Genomic DNA, 17,574 nt, shown 5'->3' with positions numbered 1-17,574 from the left:
ATGTATAAGTACCAAAGACAAAGAGGAGAGAGAAGGAGAGACAGAGAGAGAGAGAGAGAGAGAGAGAGAGACAGAGACAGAGAGAGACAGAGAGACAGAGACAGAGAGACAGAGGGGGGGAGAGAGAGAGACAGGAGAGAGAGACAGAGGCAAAGACAGAGACAGAGAGACAGAGAGAGACAGAGAGAGAAGGGAGGAAATGAATTTTTTGTTTTTTTTTCCTTCTTAGAATAGATTTTTTTCCTTTTCCTCCACCTAGGAGAATTTTTTTCTTTTAGAAGAATTTTTCACTCACTAGAATTTTTTCCTTTTCCCCACTTAGGATCTTTCTGCTTTTCCCCTTAGATAGCTTTCATAGGAAACTTTTTACTACTTAGTATTAAACTCTATAATCACTTCTCTAAGTGTCCCTTTTCCTTCCTGTGACTTCCAACTAGAAGGCTGAAAGTTAGAGCCCAGCATTTCCTGCTGAGATAGTACAAAGGCTATTTATTTAATCCTTTGTTGTTTGAGGAAGTTGTACTAAGTGCCACAAACTGCAGTGTCTAGCCTCACAGGATCATAGAAGGCAGGTCAGCTACAGTAGCAAGGTAACAGATTTAGACAATTAAACTTTTTATTATTGTAGAGCAACCCTAAATATCTTGTAAGACAAAGTCTTACCCTTGACTGATGCTCTTCCCCTTCTGCTGCCTCAAGAAGAGCAGACAAGAAACAAGACCCCCCTACCAGAGATTGCCAACCAGCAGATGCAGATATTTACACCTAACCATTTGACAGAATCTGCTGGCCCCTGTGGTTGAATTAGGGAAAAATTGGAAGAAGGTGAGGAAGAGCTTCAGGATGACCAGCAGTCTCAATTAATCTGGACCCCTGAGATCTCTCAGACACTGGACCACAAAACAGGCAGCATACACCAGCTGATATGAGGCCCCCAACACATATACTTCAGTGGACTGCAGGGTCTGGGCTAAGTCAGGGAAGATGCACTTCATCCTCAAGAGATTGGAGGTCCCTCTGAGTAAAGAGGTCTGGTAGGTTGGGGAGTTAGAGAGGTGGTGAAACCTTGTGGAGACTGAGATGAGGGGTGAGGGGGTGGAGGAGGTATGGGATGTGGAACAGTTAGAGGGTGGACTTGGAAGGGTAAAAAATCTGGAGTGTAAAAGAAAAAGATTAAATAAAATTAAAATTAAATAAAAAAGTATAATATTTGACATTGTCAAATGTCAAAATCATACTTAGTCTTATTACATCCATCAGAAACTCTTTTTTCACATAGATATAATTTTTCCTATTTAATAGATTAAAAAATTTAAAAAATTTAAAAGCCTCATGCTATTTCATATAAGTAAAATATTATTAGAAGTAAATAGAATTGTATTATATTCTATATATTCAGTATAAATTCTGAATAAAACCTGATCACAATTTTTTACCTGTCATCATATATGTAGATTGACAAATAAATGACAAATATAATAAAAGGAAATGTGATTTGGTTCATTAACATTTTCTGAAGCTGTTTCTTCTTGAGGCAGGAGCAGAAGCATCTTGTTCTGAATACATCTGAAAACACTGATAGATTTAGTTCTTGCCTCCCACAGTACTCTGTTAGAATATGATCTTTTAAAATTACATCAACCTACAGATCCTCGTGGAAATGAGGAATCTTTCACAGAAAAATCACAGAGTCATTAATCTGGGAAAACAGAACTAAAGATATGGTACTACTATTAACACTATTTACCTTTGTTCAGAAATTGCAGATCCAGAAGGATTATTCCAAATGTTATTGTAAAAAACAGGAAATGTGAGAATCTTAATATTTTATATTTATATGGTTGTTTTTTATATTTATATCCTAGAACAGAGAGAGTTAGAATTAACAAAATGAGTTTAGGCATATGAGAAAGTAGTTCAAGGACAACCAAATGAAAAGATGGGCCTCATTATCAACTCCTATTCATCTCATAAACAGAATTACAGCATCAGGCTGTTTTTGTGACTAGGACATCTCAGTTGGAGTCCTAAAACTACCTTACCTAAAAGAATTCCTTTTCTGACCCTATAACTTTTGGTTGCAAAAAATTAATGGAGGAGAGGACTGGAGACAGCTCAGCTCATAGGAGTATTCATCAGATTCAACGTTTCATAAGAGTACCTGTGAGAAGAGTATTAGGTGAAATAAGTGAACTGAATTGGATCCACAGATCCTGAAAACAGAAGTGGCTTGCTCCTTCAGTGGTGCAGGAAATACACTCTCACCTTTCACTTGCTAAAAACTGTCTCAGAGACTTACTTTCTAAGCTGAACAGATAGTATAGAGTATCTATCCATAGATTACAAAATATGTAAACATATTTTAGTTAAGCTTCATATCACCTTCCAGAAAAGGATGTATAAGATTTTGAAATAACTAGAATATATTTTAGACAAGATAGCAGGCTTTTGACTTCTAGCCTCAGGAGGATGGGGAATCAGAACTTATTTTTGTTGTTGTTGTTTTTGTTTTGCCAGAATCACTATTAGGCATATTATATAAAACTTATCTGATATTAAAGGAAAATAAATTTTCCACAACCACTATGGAATAGATTATTTCAATGAGTAAGCAGTCTTCACAATCAGGAAGATATACGAGAGGAAACTTTAAGCCAAGTACTGAAAGTAATTGCAAAACCACATAGAGCTACTCACAGCTACTCATAGATCAATCTCCTAAGGGAGTCCAAGCAAGACATTACTGTACTCCAGCTTGCAAAATAACTGACAGGGGTCTTATCTTTCCTTTCATGGGCTTTCTTCACTTTAGTCCCATTGTTTCCAATTAACAACTGTGGCTTCTTGTTTAGGAATCAAAGGATTAAATTTTACAGTCACTTATACAAAGCTGAAGAACTGTTGCTCTGACTGTTTTTATCCTCTGGATCTTAAAAATTTTTTCAAAAATTTTAAAAGTCCTTGTCTCAAAGAACTAGGAAGAAACCATATTTATTTTACTCTCATTTGTTGATGCGAGCCTGTAGGTGAGAGAAATAAACTCCCACCTTCTTCCATTTAAGCAAAAATTTCTTAGCCTCCTCTGAGGGTCAACTCCCTCACATTGTGCTTCAGTTTTGGGGGGTCTGTATTATCAACAACACTAACAGAGTGTTGATCTATGTGAGTTAAGAAAGCAATTTAGTTCAATATGGCTCCCTCATTAGTGTTTGTTCAAATATCAAGAGACTGACATGAGTTAACTTATTTGACACATGTGTAAGTAAAGCACAATTTAGAAAAATGATTTCTGGCAATAATAAATTTCATGTGCCCAAGAAAGCTTAAGGCATCACTATATCTCATGTAAAGTACAAGTGACATCTTCCATAAAGACAGGTTCTATAGTTTAACTAAAATAGCAGTTTCAAGGTAAAAATAGATCATGATTAGAGTCTGGGAAAGGACAGCACTACAGAATGACTTTGATAAAGAGGATCAGGAAAACATTCTGGGGGAGCTGATATGCTCTGGCCATACAGACAGCACAAAGATCACCAGGCTATCAATCACCTCAGTTTGCAAAATTTTTGGCAGAAAACAGGTAATGCACATGTTCATTTGAAGGGACAACATTGTGTGTTTAATTTTTTGTTTTTCTGGTGCTTATTTTTGAGCACAAGTACATTCATTGATCCTAAAAAATGCTGTACATATAGGACTTGTATATGCAATTATCAAAAATATAATTTTAAAAAAGTAGCAAGTTCTCTTAATTGCTGAACCATTACTCCATACTATGTCCTCATGTTTCTAATAGAATATTTTAGGACTGTATGTTACTGATAAATCACACGAGTCTGTTATGTAACTTTTTCTTCATGGGGTATCACTTTTGTACTCTTCTATGCTTCAACATGAGTTAGAGGAAGTTTCATATATGCAGCCTTCATAAACAGAAGTTTATCAATGTTACTGGTCTGGCCTTAGAGGCATTTACATGGTTTTGAAAGAGAACACTATTAAAATTAAATGAATGTGTTTGAGTCCAAACTCTCAAAAATAAAATTTAAATGTCATTAAGTTCTTGAGAAGAGTTTAGTATACAACAGTTTTTTAGGGATTTATTGATGAAATGGCTGCCTTCCCATCTGTACTTGGGAAGGTTATCATAAGTGCAGAGTAAGAGTTACAGCTGTCATTTACCTGAAATGCCCCACCACCCTTACAAGTGAAAACCCCACTCATCCCAAAGAGGAGTCTCTAATTTATCATCTATCAGCCTTTATACACAATGCCCAGTTTTTCATATGGGTTTTGTTATAATTACTGAGACAAAAGGACTAGCGAGGTAACCTTGTAGACATTTGAGCCTTAGTCATATAAAGCAGATCCTCTGAGTATATACTATTCCCATTATATTTACCACACAATCTGAAGTAAATCAATAACATGAGCTTGCTGTTAATCATGATCAGCACACACAGGATCACACTAATATCTTCCAACCACAAAGTGTCCAATTCAAAATATTGATCTGAATCAGGAACTGGGAAGAAAGGAATGAATCAGAACAGTTGCAGCAAAGAGGGAAGGCAAGCTTACACAAGAAAGGTAGATTTGATCTTCAAGTTCCTATTGTTCCATCCTCCTACATGTCAAGGAACAATATAGAAGTAATTGTGTCTACTTAATTTTGGAAATGAATATCTTTGTGTCAAGCCTGATAGAGTTTATGAAGAGATTGGTTCTTATTCTTTTCAAGCAGCATGTCTCTTGTTCTTTACTAGTCTGTATGAAGATAACATTGGTAATTTTTGTTTTATTTAGTGCTGAGGCTCTTCAGAAATGCTGTCTCATGTAGAATATCCTGAAACAGAGCATTATTATATGGTCATGATCTCTGAAATGGAAGAGGTCTTAAAATTCTCAAACATCTTATTCCCTGGGAAACATTCTGATTTTGCTCCCTACTTCCATATTATAGCTGCTACACATCTTACCTGATCCCTATCTGTACTATTTCCTCTCAGCAAGACTGTATGCTCAATATCTACTTAATGAGTCTAGAATCTTGAGAATAGGAAAGTCTGGTACCTTCCCATACACTCACATATGTGCCTGCAAATATAGGGCACAGAAATTCATTCAATGTATAGTTCTGACATATTTCAGGTGAAGTTTTCTGGTCCCTTCTCAGGTTTGTGGACATCTCTGAAATTAAACTTAAAGAGACAGATTCATAGGAGAAAATAATACCCAAAATATTTAATATTTTTTTCTTTTAAATGTTAGAGCATGTTTGAGAACAACAAACCCAGGTTCAGAAGTCTTATCCATTTTTATGCTTCTGTTTTATGTTGCATGGGTAATTGCCTGGAAATGTGATTGGACTCAAGAACAGAAACAGAAAGGCCTACCATTTTGGATTGTTTTTGGATATTCCTTTTTTCTCAGTAATTTATAATCAATTTCTTCTCAGATGAGCATCTTATGGCTTACTGCCAAAGACAGGCAGTAGCATTTTTGCCTGGCCAGCTCTTATAATGAAAAGTCAGGAAGTTAGAACAGGGTCTCCAGGTTTGGGAAGAAAGAGTAATTAAGTTCCTGATCCAATTTGAAAAAGAGGAATTCTAGTTTTTGGACTTTCCTGGAAGGAAATGGGAACAGGAAGAAGTGAGTTAAAGGGAGGGTATTAAGGACTCCCACTAATGCCTTTGAGGTCTCCTTTAATTATAAATGCCCAATGTTTTGAGGTGGTATACTTTGTATTATCATGCTAAGAATCTCAACAATACCCACTGTATACGAGCTACTGCCTCATTCAGTTTTGTAGCCATCAGTAAATGGTACATATGGAATTTTTCTAGAGTAATGGTCTCCACAAAGCTTGAAGTTTGGTAGGAGTCGGGTATGAGTTAAAATACAATAAAATGAAGAATGTTAACAAGTGCATGAAATATGGGGAATCTTGTACACCTTTGACAGGAATGTCAAATTGAGAGGACATAGGGTGTTATCACCTCACAAAAAATAATGTTACTATGCAGTCCAGAAAGTCCATGGTATAAAAATATGACCAGAACAGTGGAAAACATACCCTAGAGTAGATATTTGTGTGTTATTGTTCATAGAATGGTCAAAGGAAATAATGAACAGATGCACAATCTAGACTTTTATTCACTAAGCCTGGTCTAAACCATCAGAGTCTATGATTCTAGAAACAGAAGTGAAAATAGCGTAAGAATAAAGTGATACTTTGTCCCAGCTGTCTTGTGAGAGAAGAAATAGAATATTCTAGATTTTGTTCATTTGTCAATTTTTTTATAAATCTTCTTTTCAACCTATACTGGTGTTTTTGAATTTATAATGGCTTATTAGAAGAAAAAAGACCATTTTATTATAGCAAAAGATAACTGATATTAAATTGACCACATTAACCATTTTCTACTTTATATTCCTGTGACAATAAATGTATTTGTATTGTACAATACTCATCAGTACTCCTCTGTAAATGCTGTCATATCCCCAAATTTTATCCATCAAATAATAATTCCATCTTTTCTCCTTCTTCTAACTCCTTTATAACTTACTCTACTTTGTATATGTAGTGTCTGAACAACTTTAAATGTTTCAAAAAAATGGAATTACAGTCTTTGCACTATTGGATATTTCTAAGTATAAGGCCCCAAAACTCATTTCATAGATAGCAAATTGCACAATTTGCAATTTAGTCTTATCTTTTTTAAGGTTATTGTATTTATCTCACAGGAAAAGAATTGAAGGAAAAACTCCTCTAAAAGTTGCCAATCCAGTTTGTTATTTTGTACTTTGTTCCAATTTGACTCTAGCTCCAGCTTACTCTAATGAAGAAACTCTCAACTTGTGGGTTTCATGTATCAGAAAACAAACATTTCCAATGATCTCAAGGCCTAGCCCTCTAACCTTAAATTTATTTTTGTTTCTACTTCATAATTATAATTTTGCCACTGAGAAATGTCTCAGTTCCTACGATTATAGGAAATATGTGTTTTGCAATGATCATGACTTGTAGGTTGACAACTACTATAATATATATAATCATTTTCATTGTTTTATATGTTTTGTACATAAATTTCATAATACTTTAGGGTTAAAATGGAAAACAACATATTTCAAATATGTTCCCCACATTTTTTAAAATTTCATTTTGATTTTACCTTTAAATATAAGAAGAAAGAATGACTCCAGTTGTCTATGAGCACCATTAAAATAAAATAAAAATGTTGGAAAATGAGGTAATTTTTACAAGGTTATTTTTGATTTGTATCACACTCTAAACAAACTATTTGAATTTAGATATATTTCATCATAATAGATGTGTTTTTAAATTAATATTCAAATTATTGCTTAATTGTAGAATTTCACTTTGAAAATTAAAGTTAGAACTATTTTTGCTTTTGTGGAAATATTTGTTTGATTTTGAATTTATCTTTTATTTTTTATTTTTTAATAGAAAATAAAATTTTTAGTATATTCTGATTATAGTTTCCCCTCCCACAACTATTCTCAGTTCTTCCTTGCCATGCTACCCACACAATTCTAAGCCTTCTTTTATTCTTTGCCTTTACAAAGTTCATATTTGATACCTTGAACATATCCCCACCACTTTCTAACACATTTCACTCCCAACTTCAACTCTTCTTTTAATTTGTTAATAAACCAATGAGTTTAAGGAGTTTTGTCTGTGTGTAGGGTGTAATGTCATAAAGTGAGGTACAGGACCTTGCCAAAGGCCACAGTTCCTCCCTTCACCAAGCATAAACTCATAACTGATCCTCAGATACACTTGGGGTCTCAGAAGTTCCTGCTTTTATAATATTGAAATTTTTAATAGGTTTGATTTTGATTCTAAAAGTTTAAGATACAAGAGATAGTGAGATGATCCAGCAGTTAAAAGCATTAGGTTCTCTTTGAGAAGACTTGGGTTTAATTCCAAGAATTAACATGGTGGCTAAGGACAATATGGTGAATCTAACACCATGTTCTGACTTTCATAGGCACTATAAATGAAGGCAAAATAGCCATACATGTAAATAAAATTTTAAAAGATAAAACATAGTAATTTAAGATAAGTATTATTTCTACACTAAATGTGTAAAGCATTCAAAATAATTTATTAGGCCCTAACATCTGCTTAATTTTTGGAAAAAAAAAGGCAGTAGGCATGGAGTAAACAACAAACATAACAAATTAATTACTATGAATTTGAATTCAAAAGAAATTCTTTCTTTTGGAGAAGAATAATCATGTGCATCTACTATCAAGCATATAAAATCCAAGATTCTCAAATCAAGACATTGTGTCTGTGATGTCCTGGTCCTTATGTCTATTGACCTTGTCCTTCCATCTAAATTTCTTACTGAACATTTGAGAAAACCTTTAATATGATGGCAACAGCTCTTGTTTACATACCTCTTTGTTTTAAATGCAAAATAAGCATGACTACTGGAGTTGATAATACTGACATTATGAAGAGAATTGTACTTTTTATCCAAGGAGAAATTCTGTTATAGCTGGAACCTTAAAAAAAGAAAAGTTGTGATCACTTGATGTTTGTAATAGAGGCACTCTCCATTGGGAAAAAACACTTGTCATAAGTAGGTGTTATTAAGAACTACATACAGAATTATGTATTGCTTATGATCATTTGGGTGTTCTTGAGTTTGAAAGAGGCTGTCAGGCATAGTTCTGAAGAATCTAAACTGCCTAGCAAACAATAAATTCTATAATGTGAGAACTTAGTACTATAGGTAGTTTTCATTCTTCTGTTTCAGAATTTTACTCACTGTAGTGGTTTGAAGGAATGTGTTCCCAAGAGGCTCATAAACATTAATCAAGGGAAATGATCTTGTAGGAGGTATGTCAATAGGGAAGAGTATTGATGTTATAAAACATTTCTTCTTTTCCAAGTCTTCTCTCTCTCTCTCTCTCTCTCTCTCTCTCTCTCTCTCTCCTCTCTCTCTCATTTGCTAAAAAAGATGTAAAAATCTTGGATAACATCAATAAGAATACTCAGAGAAAGCTTATCTCTACAGGGTATTATGTCATGGATTTCCAATAGGTTGGAAATGGCAGTTGTTTCAGACATATAGACTTCTTAAGAAGGGAAGTTAGAGTCATTATCCCCACAATATTTACTCTTTGGTTGGTGGTTTAGTCCCTGGGGGAGGGGGGATGGAACAGCATTTTCTTTCTTCCTTTTTCTTTTCTTTTCTTTTTCTTTTGGAGGGGAAACTGGGAATGAAGATATCATATGACATGTAAATGAAAAAAATACCTAATTAAAAATGTTTTTAAAAAAGAAGGGAGCTAGAAATATAAGCATAGGGGGAATGCTAGGGCACTGAGGTGAGAGTGGATGGGTTAGAGGGGGAACACCCTTATAGAAGCAGGGGTAAGTTTAAGAGGATAGGAGCCTTGTGGAGGAGAAACTGGGAAAGAGGATAACAATTGAAATGTAAGTAAAAAAGAGGAAATACAAAAACTACAGAGAAATGTAGAAACAGAAACATTCATTCTCAAATCCATAAGAAATGGCTATACTGCATACATTGGAAGAAATCTAGAGAGCATGAACATACCCTTGAGAGAAAGAAGTATGAAAAAATATAAATGAGCTTAGAGATTTTAATTTTATTGGCACATTATTATGTAGCCAAAGGTTCAGAGTCTATAGTATTAAGTCTTATCATCTAGTTTTGCCATATAACACACAGCAGTAGAAATAGTCTTTGCTGTTTATGAGGACTTAGGTCTTTATTGGCCTCAGAGATAACAGCCATATGGCAATGAACATTTCATTTATAATGTTTCTGGCTCCAAGCAGCATCTAATTGTTGGGTTTTAATTATATACAGAGGCTTGCAAAATGTAAAATTTCTCAACTTTTGATTTCAGCACAGCTTTTCCAAAAACATGGTAAAAGCAATATACAGCAAACCAGTAGCCAACATCAAACTAAATGGAGAGAAACTTGCAGCAATACCACTAAAATCAGTGACTATACAAGGCTGACCACTCTCTCCCCATCTATTCAATATAGTACTAGAAGTCCTAGCCAGAACAATTAGACAACAAAAGGAGGTCAAAAGGATACAAATTGGAAAGGAAGAAGTCAAAATATCACTATTTGCAGATGATATGGTGGTATACTTAAGTGACCACAAAAATTCCAACAGAGAACTCCTAAACCTGATAAACAACTTCAGTAAAGTAGCTGAATATAAAATTAAGTCAAAGAAATCAGTAGCCTTTTTCTACTCAAAGGATGAACGGGCTGAAAAAGAAATTAAGGGAAAAACACCCTTTACAATAATTACAAATAATATAAAACACCTTAGTGTGTCTCTAACGAAGTAAGTGAAAGATTTGTATGACAAGAACTTCAAGTCTCTGAAGAAAGAAATCTCAGAAGATGGAAATATCTCCCATGCTCATGGATTGGCAGGATTAATATAGTAAAAATGAACATCTTGCAAAAGCAATCTACAGATTCAATACAATCCCATCAAAATTCCAACTCAATTATTCATAGAGTTAGAAAGATCAATTTGCAAATTCATTTGGAATAACAAAAAAAACCTAGGATAGTAAAAACTATTCTCAACAATAAAATAACATATTGGAATCACCATCCATGACCTCAGGCTGTACTACAGAACAATAGTGATAAAAACTGTATGGTGTGTTACATCCAGGTAGATCAGTGGAATAAAATAGAAAACCCAGAAATGAACCCACATATTAATGGTCACTTAATCACAAAGGAACTAAAACTATCCAGTGGGAAAAAAACGGCATTTTCAACAAGTGGTGCTGTTTCAACTGGAGTTCAACAGGTAGAAGAATGCAATTAATCCATTCTTATCTTCCTGTACAAAGTTCAAGTCCAAGTGGATCAAGGGCTTTTATATAAACCAAGATTACACTGAATCTAATAGAAGAGAAAGTGGGAAAAATTCTCAAGCACATGGGCACAGGGGAAAAGTTCCTGAACAGAAGCTGGAAAGAACTCAGATGTCCTTCAACAGAGAAATGGATACAGAAAATATGGTACATTTACACAATAGAGTACTACTCAGCTATTAAAAACAATGACTGAATGGAATTCTTGGGCAAATGGATGGAACTACAAAATATCATCCTGAGCCAGGTAACCTACTCACAAAAGAATACACATGGTATCCACTCACTGATAAGTGGATATTAGCCCAAAATACCCAAGATACGATTCACAGACAATATGAAGCGCAAGAAGAACCAAGACCAAAGTGTGGATGCTTCAGTCCTTCTTAGCAGGGGGAACAAAATACTCAAAGGTGGTAGAGGGTGGGAGGGACTTGGGAAGAAAGAGAGGATGGGCAAGGGGAGAAAGGGGGCAGAATGAGATATGGGAGGAGACATGGATGATATACAAAGAGTCAGGAATTTGAACAGAGGTGTATAGCAATGGGAATGGACAACTGGGTGTACCCACCAGAAAGTCCCAGATGCCAGGAAAGCAAGATGCTCTCAGGACCCAAAGGAGATGATATTAGCTGAAATGCCCAACAAAGAGAGTGGGAACCCATAGAGACTATATCCAGAGGTTAGACAATGTCTTTGGTTGGGTCACTCACTCATCTCCTAATTTTAACCTAGAATGGCTCCTGTCTAAAGGAAATAAGGGGACAAATAGTGAAGAAGAGACTGAAAGAAAGGCCATCCAGAGACTGCCCCATGTTGGGTTCCATCCCATATAGGGATGCCAAACCCAGACACTATTGAAGATGCCAAGTAGTAGCTGCTTGCAGGAGCCTGATATAGGTGTCTCCTGAGGTGCTCTACTGCTGCACACACTCATCTACCCCAGTAGGTCTATAGTATCAGGGTTAAAACCTGATCATGGACAAGAGGCATTATGACTCCAAAGGGAGTTTGTCTCTTGGGTATTTCAGTCAGTTTTTGACATCTACTTACTTAGACATGTTCCGGATTGATCTCTGCTATAATCTGTAGAGAGATCTGCGTGCTTTCTTTACTCAGGCATAAAGGTGCCCTATGAAATATTTCGTTATTAGCTAAAACTGAGATTGAACATTATTTCCTGGCCTTCACAGTGTTTCAATAATCCTAATAGATTTCCTAGTTGTAATTAGCTTGGAATTTTTACTAAGAAGCTGTCTTACCAGACAGGGTGTCTCAAGAGTTAGAGCTAGCAGTTAGGTACTTGTTATCAGAGAAGTCTCACACAGAGAAAAACTGTTTTACTGCCAGTTAGAAGTTAGAAGTTATAGGACTCCCCCCACTAATTATCTATGTTACAGCCAAAGAATGCTAAAATACGACCTTCAGCTACTTGTTTCAGACAGACTCAGAGAATTTATCTCAAGGCTGCCAAAATAGCCCAAATAGAAAGACGCCACTGCTCCTCCACTTTGCACTTGGCTGTTTGTGCTCACTGACCTTGATGTAGCCATCTCCTGCTTACATGACTTCTGTAGTTTTCCCTGTTCACTGTATACCATATAAGCCTGATTTCTACTTTGTGCAAATTGCATTCAGAATCTGCACTCCCTTGTGCTGCGTCTGTCTGTCATTTCTTCACCAATACCTTGTCTACCTGACTAGGACCCTGTTCCCACCACAGGTTGAGGGAGGCCCAGAGTGGCCGGCCAGTGGCACTCAACCAGAGCCTGACAAACACAAAGGCAGATGCTTGAAGCCAAAGATTATACTGAGCATGGAGACCCCAATGGAAGAGTCAGCGAAAGGACTGAAGGATCTGAAGGGGTTTGTAGTCCTATAGGGAGAAGAACAATATCAACCAACCAGACCCCTCAGAGATCCTAGGGAATAAACAACCAACTAAAAAGTATACATGGAGGGATCCATGGCTCTAGCTGCATATGTAGCAGAGGCCTTGTCTAGCAGCAATAGTAGGAAAAGCCCTTACTCCTGTGAAGGCTCGATGCCCCAGTGTAGGAAAATGCCAGGGCAGTGAGTTGGGAGTAGGTGGATGAGTGGATGGGGTTGTACCTTCATAGAATCAGGGGGAGGGGATAACATACGAAATGTAAATAAATAAAATATATAATAATAATAATAATAATAATAATAATAATAATAATAATAATAATAATAAAAGACACTTATGTGTTAACCTTACATGATGAAGTTGCTTTTACGAAGGGTAAAGTAGAATGTTGAATGCTCAACACTGTCCAGTTCAATAACAGTCAACTGGTTCTGGAGTGCAAAAGAACACTAATGGAAAAATGCAGGCCATGATGAATACTGCCTTATAAAAAACAATATTGGTCAAATGCATGGACATGAGTGACTGCCCATTTAGCTATGTACATTTGAACACATTCTATAAGCCACCTGGATTCCATATATTAGGGTGCTTTAATTGCAGGGTTCCTAAGAATATTTCTACCTGTGATGGATACTAGGCTCTTCCATTTTATGATTTTCATTCTTCCTCAGGCCTATGGAAGTACAAGGTGAACTACAAGCAATTTTGTCTACTGTTGTAGCTGGTTATCCTGGTTCTGACTAGTTTTTTTTTTTTTTTGTCCCACAGCCTCTTTACTTCACCAGCCATATCAATTATTGAAAGATGATGAATGAAAATCTTCACTTGTGATTTCCCTATTTACATGGAAGAATGTACATCACATACTCTGACAAGGGACACCTGCTGATATCTATGACAATCTCAATAATTTCCCCATACTTTTAAAAATGATTTATGCCTTCCATGAATGGTTTTTCAAGTTTTAAAGCCTTCCTATCTATCATTAGTATATGACACTTGAATTTTTGATGAGAATGTCCCCTAACATTTAGCTGTCAAGTTTGTCTCTGAGTGAGCTTAGAAGCCCATTTTTCTAGTTTGTCTCCAATTTAGCCCATCTTGATTGCATTAGCTTTTTAAGAACTCAATCTCAATAATAATGTAAGTCAATCAGATCTGTCAAAGCCTCTTCTACTTCTCAAAGATCACATCCCACTGTAGGTCTCATCAAAATCACTCAAGTTCCATACCATGAACTGAATTAACTTTTTCCATGAGTTACTGTAAACAGATTCTAGGCATCTTGTTTAACTGGACACTGACCATATTCTGGCTGACAACATAACTTCTTGATGCCTATTCTTTTTCTATTACCTTCAAGTGCCTGATAATTACAGGAATCTTGGCTAGAGATAGTTAAGTCTTCCTAGTGTCTCCTGTCAATCAGTCTACCCAGAATAATGTCTTTGTATTGAATCTGGTTATTCAGGATGGATAATTATGTTATATTTTTCTCCATTTCTGTGATACTCACATTGTCCCATAGCCTCAGGATCTCAGTTCTGAAAAACTAATTTTTTATTTTGAAATCTTCCCAATTATAAACAGTTCAGATTCAGAGCATTCCCTAATCATCATAATTTCACTGTCATAATTATACTGATATTGCAAATCATGCTTGATCAGAATTTTCTATCCTGGCTATCACAAGTTCTTCCACTTTATCAGGGTTTTTTTTTCTTGTTTATTTGTTTGTTTTCATTTTTATCCCAAAGGTGGGATCCTTAGCAAAGATCTAAATTGTTCCCTCCTACCAACCTTGAGGAATTACAAGTTGACATATTCTCCTTACCCCTATGCCCATCTATTTTCATTTTCATTTTCTTTGAAATGTAGGATTAGTCTGGAGGACATAAACATCCTTATCTATTATTTTAATATAATCATCCCTCACTTATTTATGAAAATCCTTTCAGGGAAGGCAAACAATCCAAGTTTCATGTTTTGTCACCCACTGTAAAGCCATGTTACTATTGACAGTGCTTTATTTTGATATTCTAGAAAATGAGTTACTTTCAAATATTGCAATATATAGTTAAAGAAGCATTTGAGATGCATATTAATACTGAAATAAAACAGACCCTGTTCAACATTGAAGTTTTCTTCCTGATCCTATAAAAATAAAGATTTCCACACTAAGAGCATCCTTTCCAAAAGATACTCTATTCTCAAATATCTCAGCCTTGGTCACATGATTTGTAACTCTTCAGAATGAGTATGAAATTGTCATTACAGAAAAGAGGCTCTTCACTCCATATCAAATGAGAAATTTATAGATATTGAGTTTGGCCTACAGAGTTGCCTTACCTTTAAATTGATCAGCCTCACATTGTTCATTGTCATGGTTAGGCATTGACTCCAATGTAACTAATCCTAGATAGACAAAAGAAAATTCATTAATTTCATGTAGTTCTACATTAGTGAACAAAAGAATTTATTTGGAATTGTTTATGTGTTTATCTAACAGTTTGCTTTCTTGAGCCTCAATGATTAAAATATATATAGCTGCATTTTAATGATAAACATAAAGCAAAGCCAACATTTTTTTAAAAAAGCATTGTCAGCTGATGGCCTTATTGCATTCATTTGAGGAAATCTAGAAGGGAAAAAATATACTTGATTTTGCGTATTTTAATTTTTGGCACAATTCTTTACATAGACTGATAAATTACTTTAGGATATGTTCATGAACATATATCACAATCATTGGCCATATCATGGCCCTCCTCCAATACAATATTTTATCTCCCAGTCTCTTCTGGTTCTTATTACTTCCAGTCAATCTTGCTTTAACATTAACATCATGCATATTTGAACAGTTTCTTGCATCTGTGAAAATTCTCTAGTCCACAATGAGAAAAATCATGATATTGCTAGTTCTGAGCCAAATCAATTAAAATATTATTTTTCTTTTGCATTCACTTTATACCCTAAAAATTACAATTCTTTTATTTATATCTGAATTAAGCTCTACCATGCATACATACATCCCATATACTCTTATCTACTTATCTGTTCACAGACATCAAATCTTGTCTCATGCATGGACACTTTGAATAGATGTACAATACATCAATCTTTCACTCTCCAGCATGGCAAAATGTCTTGTGATTCCTTAAACATTTTCTGTAAATATCTGTGCCAAATGCTGTGTACAAAATATGGTACAGGTAATGATAAATAATAGATTGAAGAAATTACAAATTATTTCTGGCAGTTATTGCAAAAAATAATGACATAGAGTTGGACTACTTAACATTCACTGTGAAAGAACTTTTTATTGATATCATTTTACAGGTTAAGCATTGCTAAAAGTAAGTATAATAAAAGCAAACCTTTCCCAGTCTTGTTCATAAAAGGAGATAGGAAAAAAAGTCTTTAAATCAATTATTCTCATAGGGTATATCTTACATAATAAAGAAGGTAAAAGAATTCCATGGCTATAATGGACACATTGATTCTATTCTATTCACAGACCCATTCTTGATTTTTCCCTATTTCTTTTTTATAACAGATATAGAGAATGTCCATGGATTGATAGACTCCTCTATATATTAGGACTCTTGTTTCGGATGCTCCATCTACCATCATATTTTTTTTTACTCAAAGGCCATTTCTGTACCAACACAGGCTTGCAAGTTAACTACTTTAAGGGTATGGCTATTGGTATTTCAGCAGTGGCTCCTACTCTAAATCTAGAAGCTCAGTTTATGTTATGTCTTGAGTTTGGACATTTGGTGTATCCTGGGGTTGTTTTTGATGACATATATCAATACCTCCCTAAGAGCATCTACTATTTCATCCCAGATTTAATCATGGGCTCTCTCGGATCACAGGAATATTATTAGCTTGTGTACCCCACTGATATAAAAAATATCCTTTCCCCATATATTAATGGTAATATCATACATGTGAGGCCTTAACTTTCATATTTTACCTTTTAGTCCTGCACTTTTAACTCATTGTAAACATTGTTTTAATTGTGATAACTTTCCAATTCTTGTAAACTGGGTATAAACTTTTTAAAGTTCTGAGTTCCAAGATTTCTCTGAAATCATAGTTATATCAGATCCTTTATCCACTAAAACTACTATTTCAATATCATTTCATTGCAAATTTAATTTTTGTCTCTGTCTTTGTTGAACTTTTACTTATGTGAACAAACACCATGACCAATGCAACTCTTATAAGGACAACATTTAGTTGGGGTTGGCTTAAAGTTTCAGGGGTTCAATCCATTCTAATCAAGGCAGGAACAATGCAGCATTTGGGTAGGAATGGTGCAGTAAGGGATGAGAGTTCTACATATTCATCTGTAGGTTGCTAGCAGAATTCTGGCTTCCAGGTAGCTAGAAAGAGGTTCTAAAAGCCCACACTCACAGTGATACACCTACCCCAAGGCCACTCCCACTCCAACAAGTCCATACCTTCTAATAGTATCACTCCCTGTTGTGGCAAAGGCAGGATCTGCTGCACACATTCTCCACCATTTGTTGTACCAGGAGCAGGGGGCCTGCTGCTGAGGTCCAGGTCTCTCTCTCTCCTTGGTGTTGACTTGTGCTGCTCAGCAACTTAGTTAAAAAGGAATCAATGTATAAATGAATTATTTTATTGTAGGAAGGAGAAAATATGCTGGTTAAGTAAAGGGAAGGAAAGGAGAGGAAGGAGAGAGATAGAGAGATAGAAAGAGAGAGAGGGAGAGAAAGGGAGAG

General features: G+C 35.3%; 1 protein-coding gene across 5 annotated transcripts in view; it reads right to left on the bottom strand.

The window, feature by feature from the left end:
• The window catches only part of LOC116096416 (selection and upkeep of intraepithelial T-cells protein 2-like), a 98,573-nt gene that overhangs the window by 14,667 nt on the left and 66,332 nt on the right, over positions 1–17,574 (bottom strand). For 4 of the 5 annotated variants that reach the window (XR_004120996.1, XM_031378215.1, XM_031378217.1 and 1 more), the window contains exons 6-10: positions 17,290–17,433; positions 15,170–15,235; positions 8,434–8,541; positions 4,406–4,528; positions 1,748–1,861 (exon numbers count right to left, since the gene is read on the bottom strand). Coding sequence is in view for 3 of the 5 variants with exons in the window: in XM_031378215.1 (XP_031234075.1) it covers positions 1,748–1,861; positions 4,406–4,528; positions 8,434–8,541; positions 15,170–15,235; positions 17,290–17,433 (555 nt within the window). In the remaining 2 variants the exon portion in view is untranslated. Of the gene's footprint in view, positions 1–1,747; positions 1,862–4,405; positions 4,529–4,584; positions 4,850–8,433; positions 8,542–15,169; positions 15,236–17,289; positions 17,434–17,574 lie in introns of those variants that run through there. The other variant, XR_004120997.1, reaches the window with a different exon arrangement.

This window comes from Mastomys coucha, unplaced genomic scaffold (assembly GCF_008632895.1).
Source record: "Mastomys coucha isolate ucsf_1 unplaced genomic scaffold, UCSF_Mcou_1 pScaffold18, whole genome shotgun sequence".
Classification (NCBI taxonomy): domain Eukaryota; kingdom Metazoa; phylum Chordata; class Mammalia; order Rodentia; family Muridae; genus Mastomys; species Mastomys coucha.
Note: the sequence above shows the minus strand (reverse complement) of the source record. Positions and strands in the feature narration are given on the sequence as shown.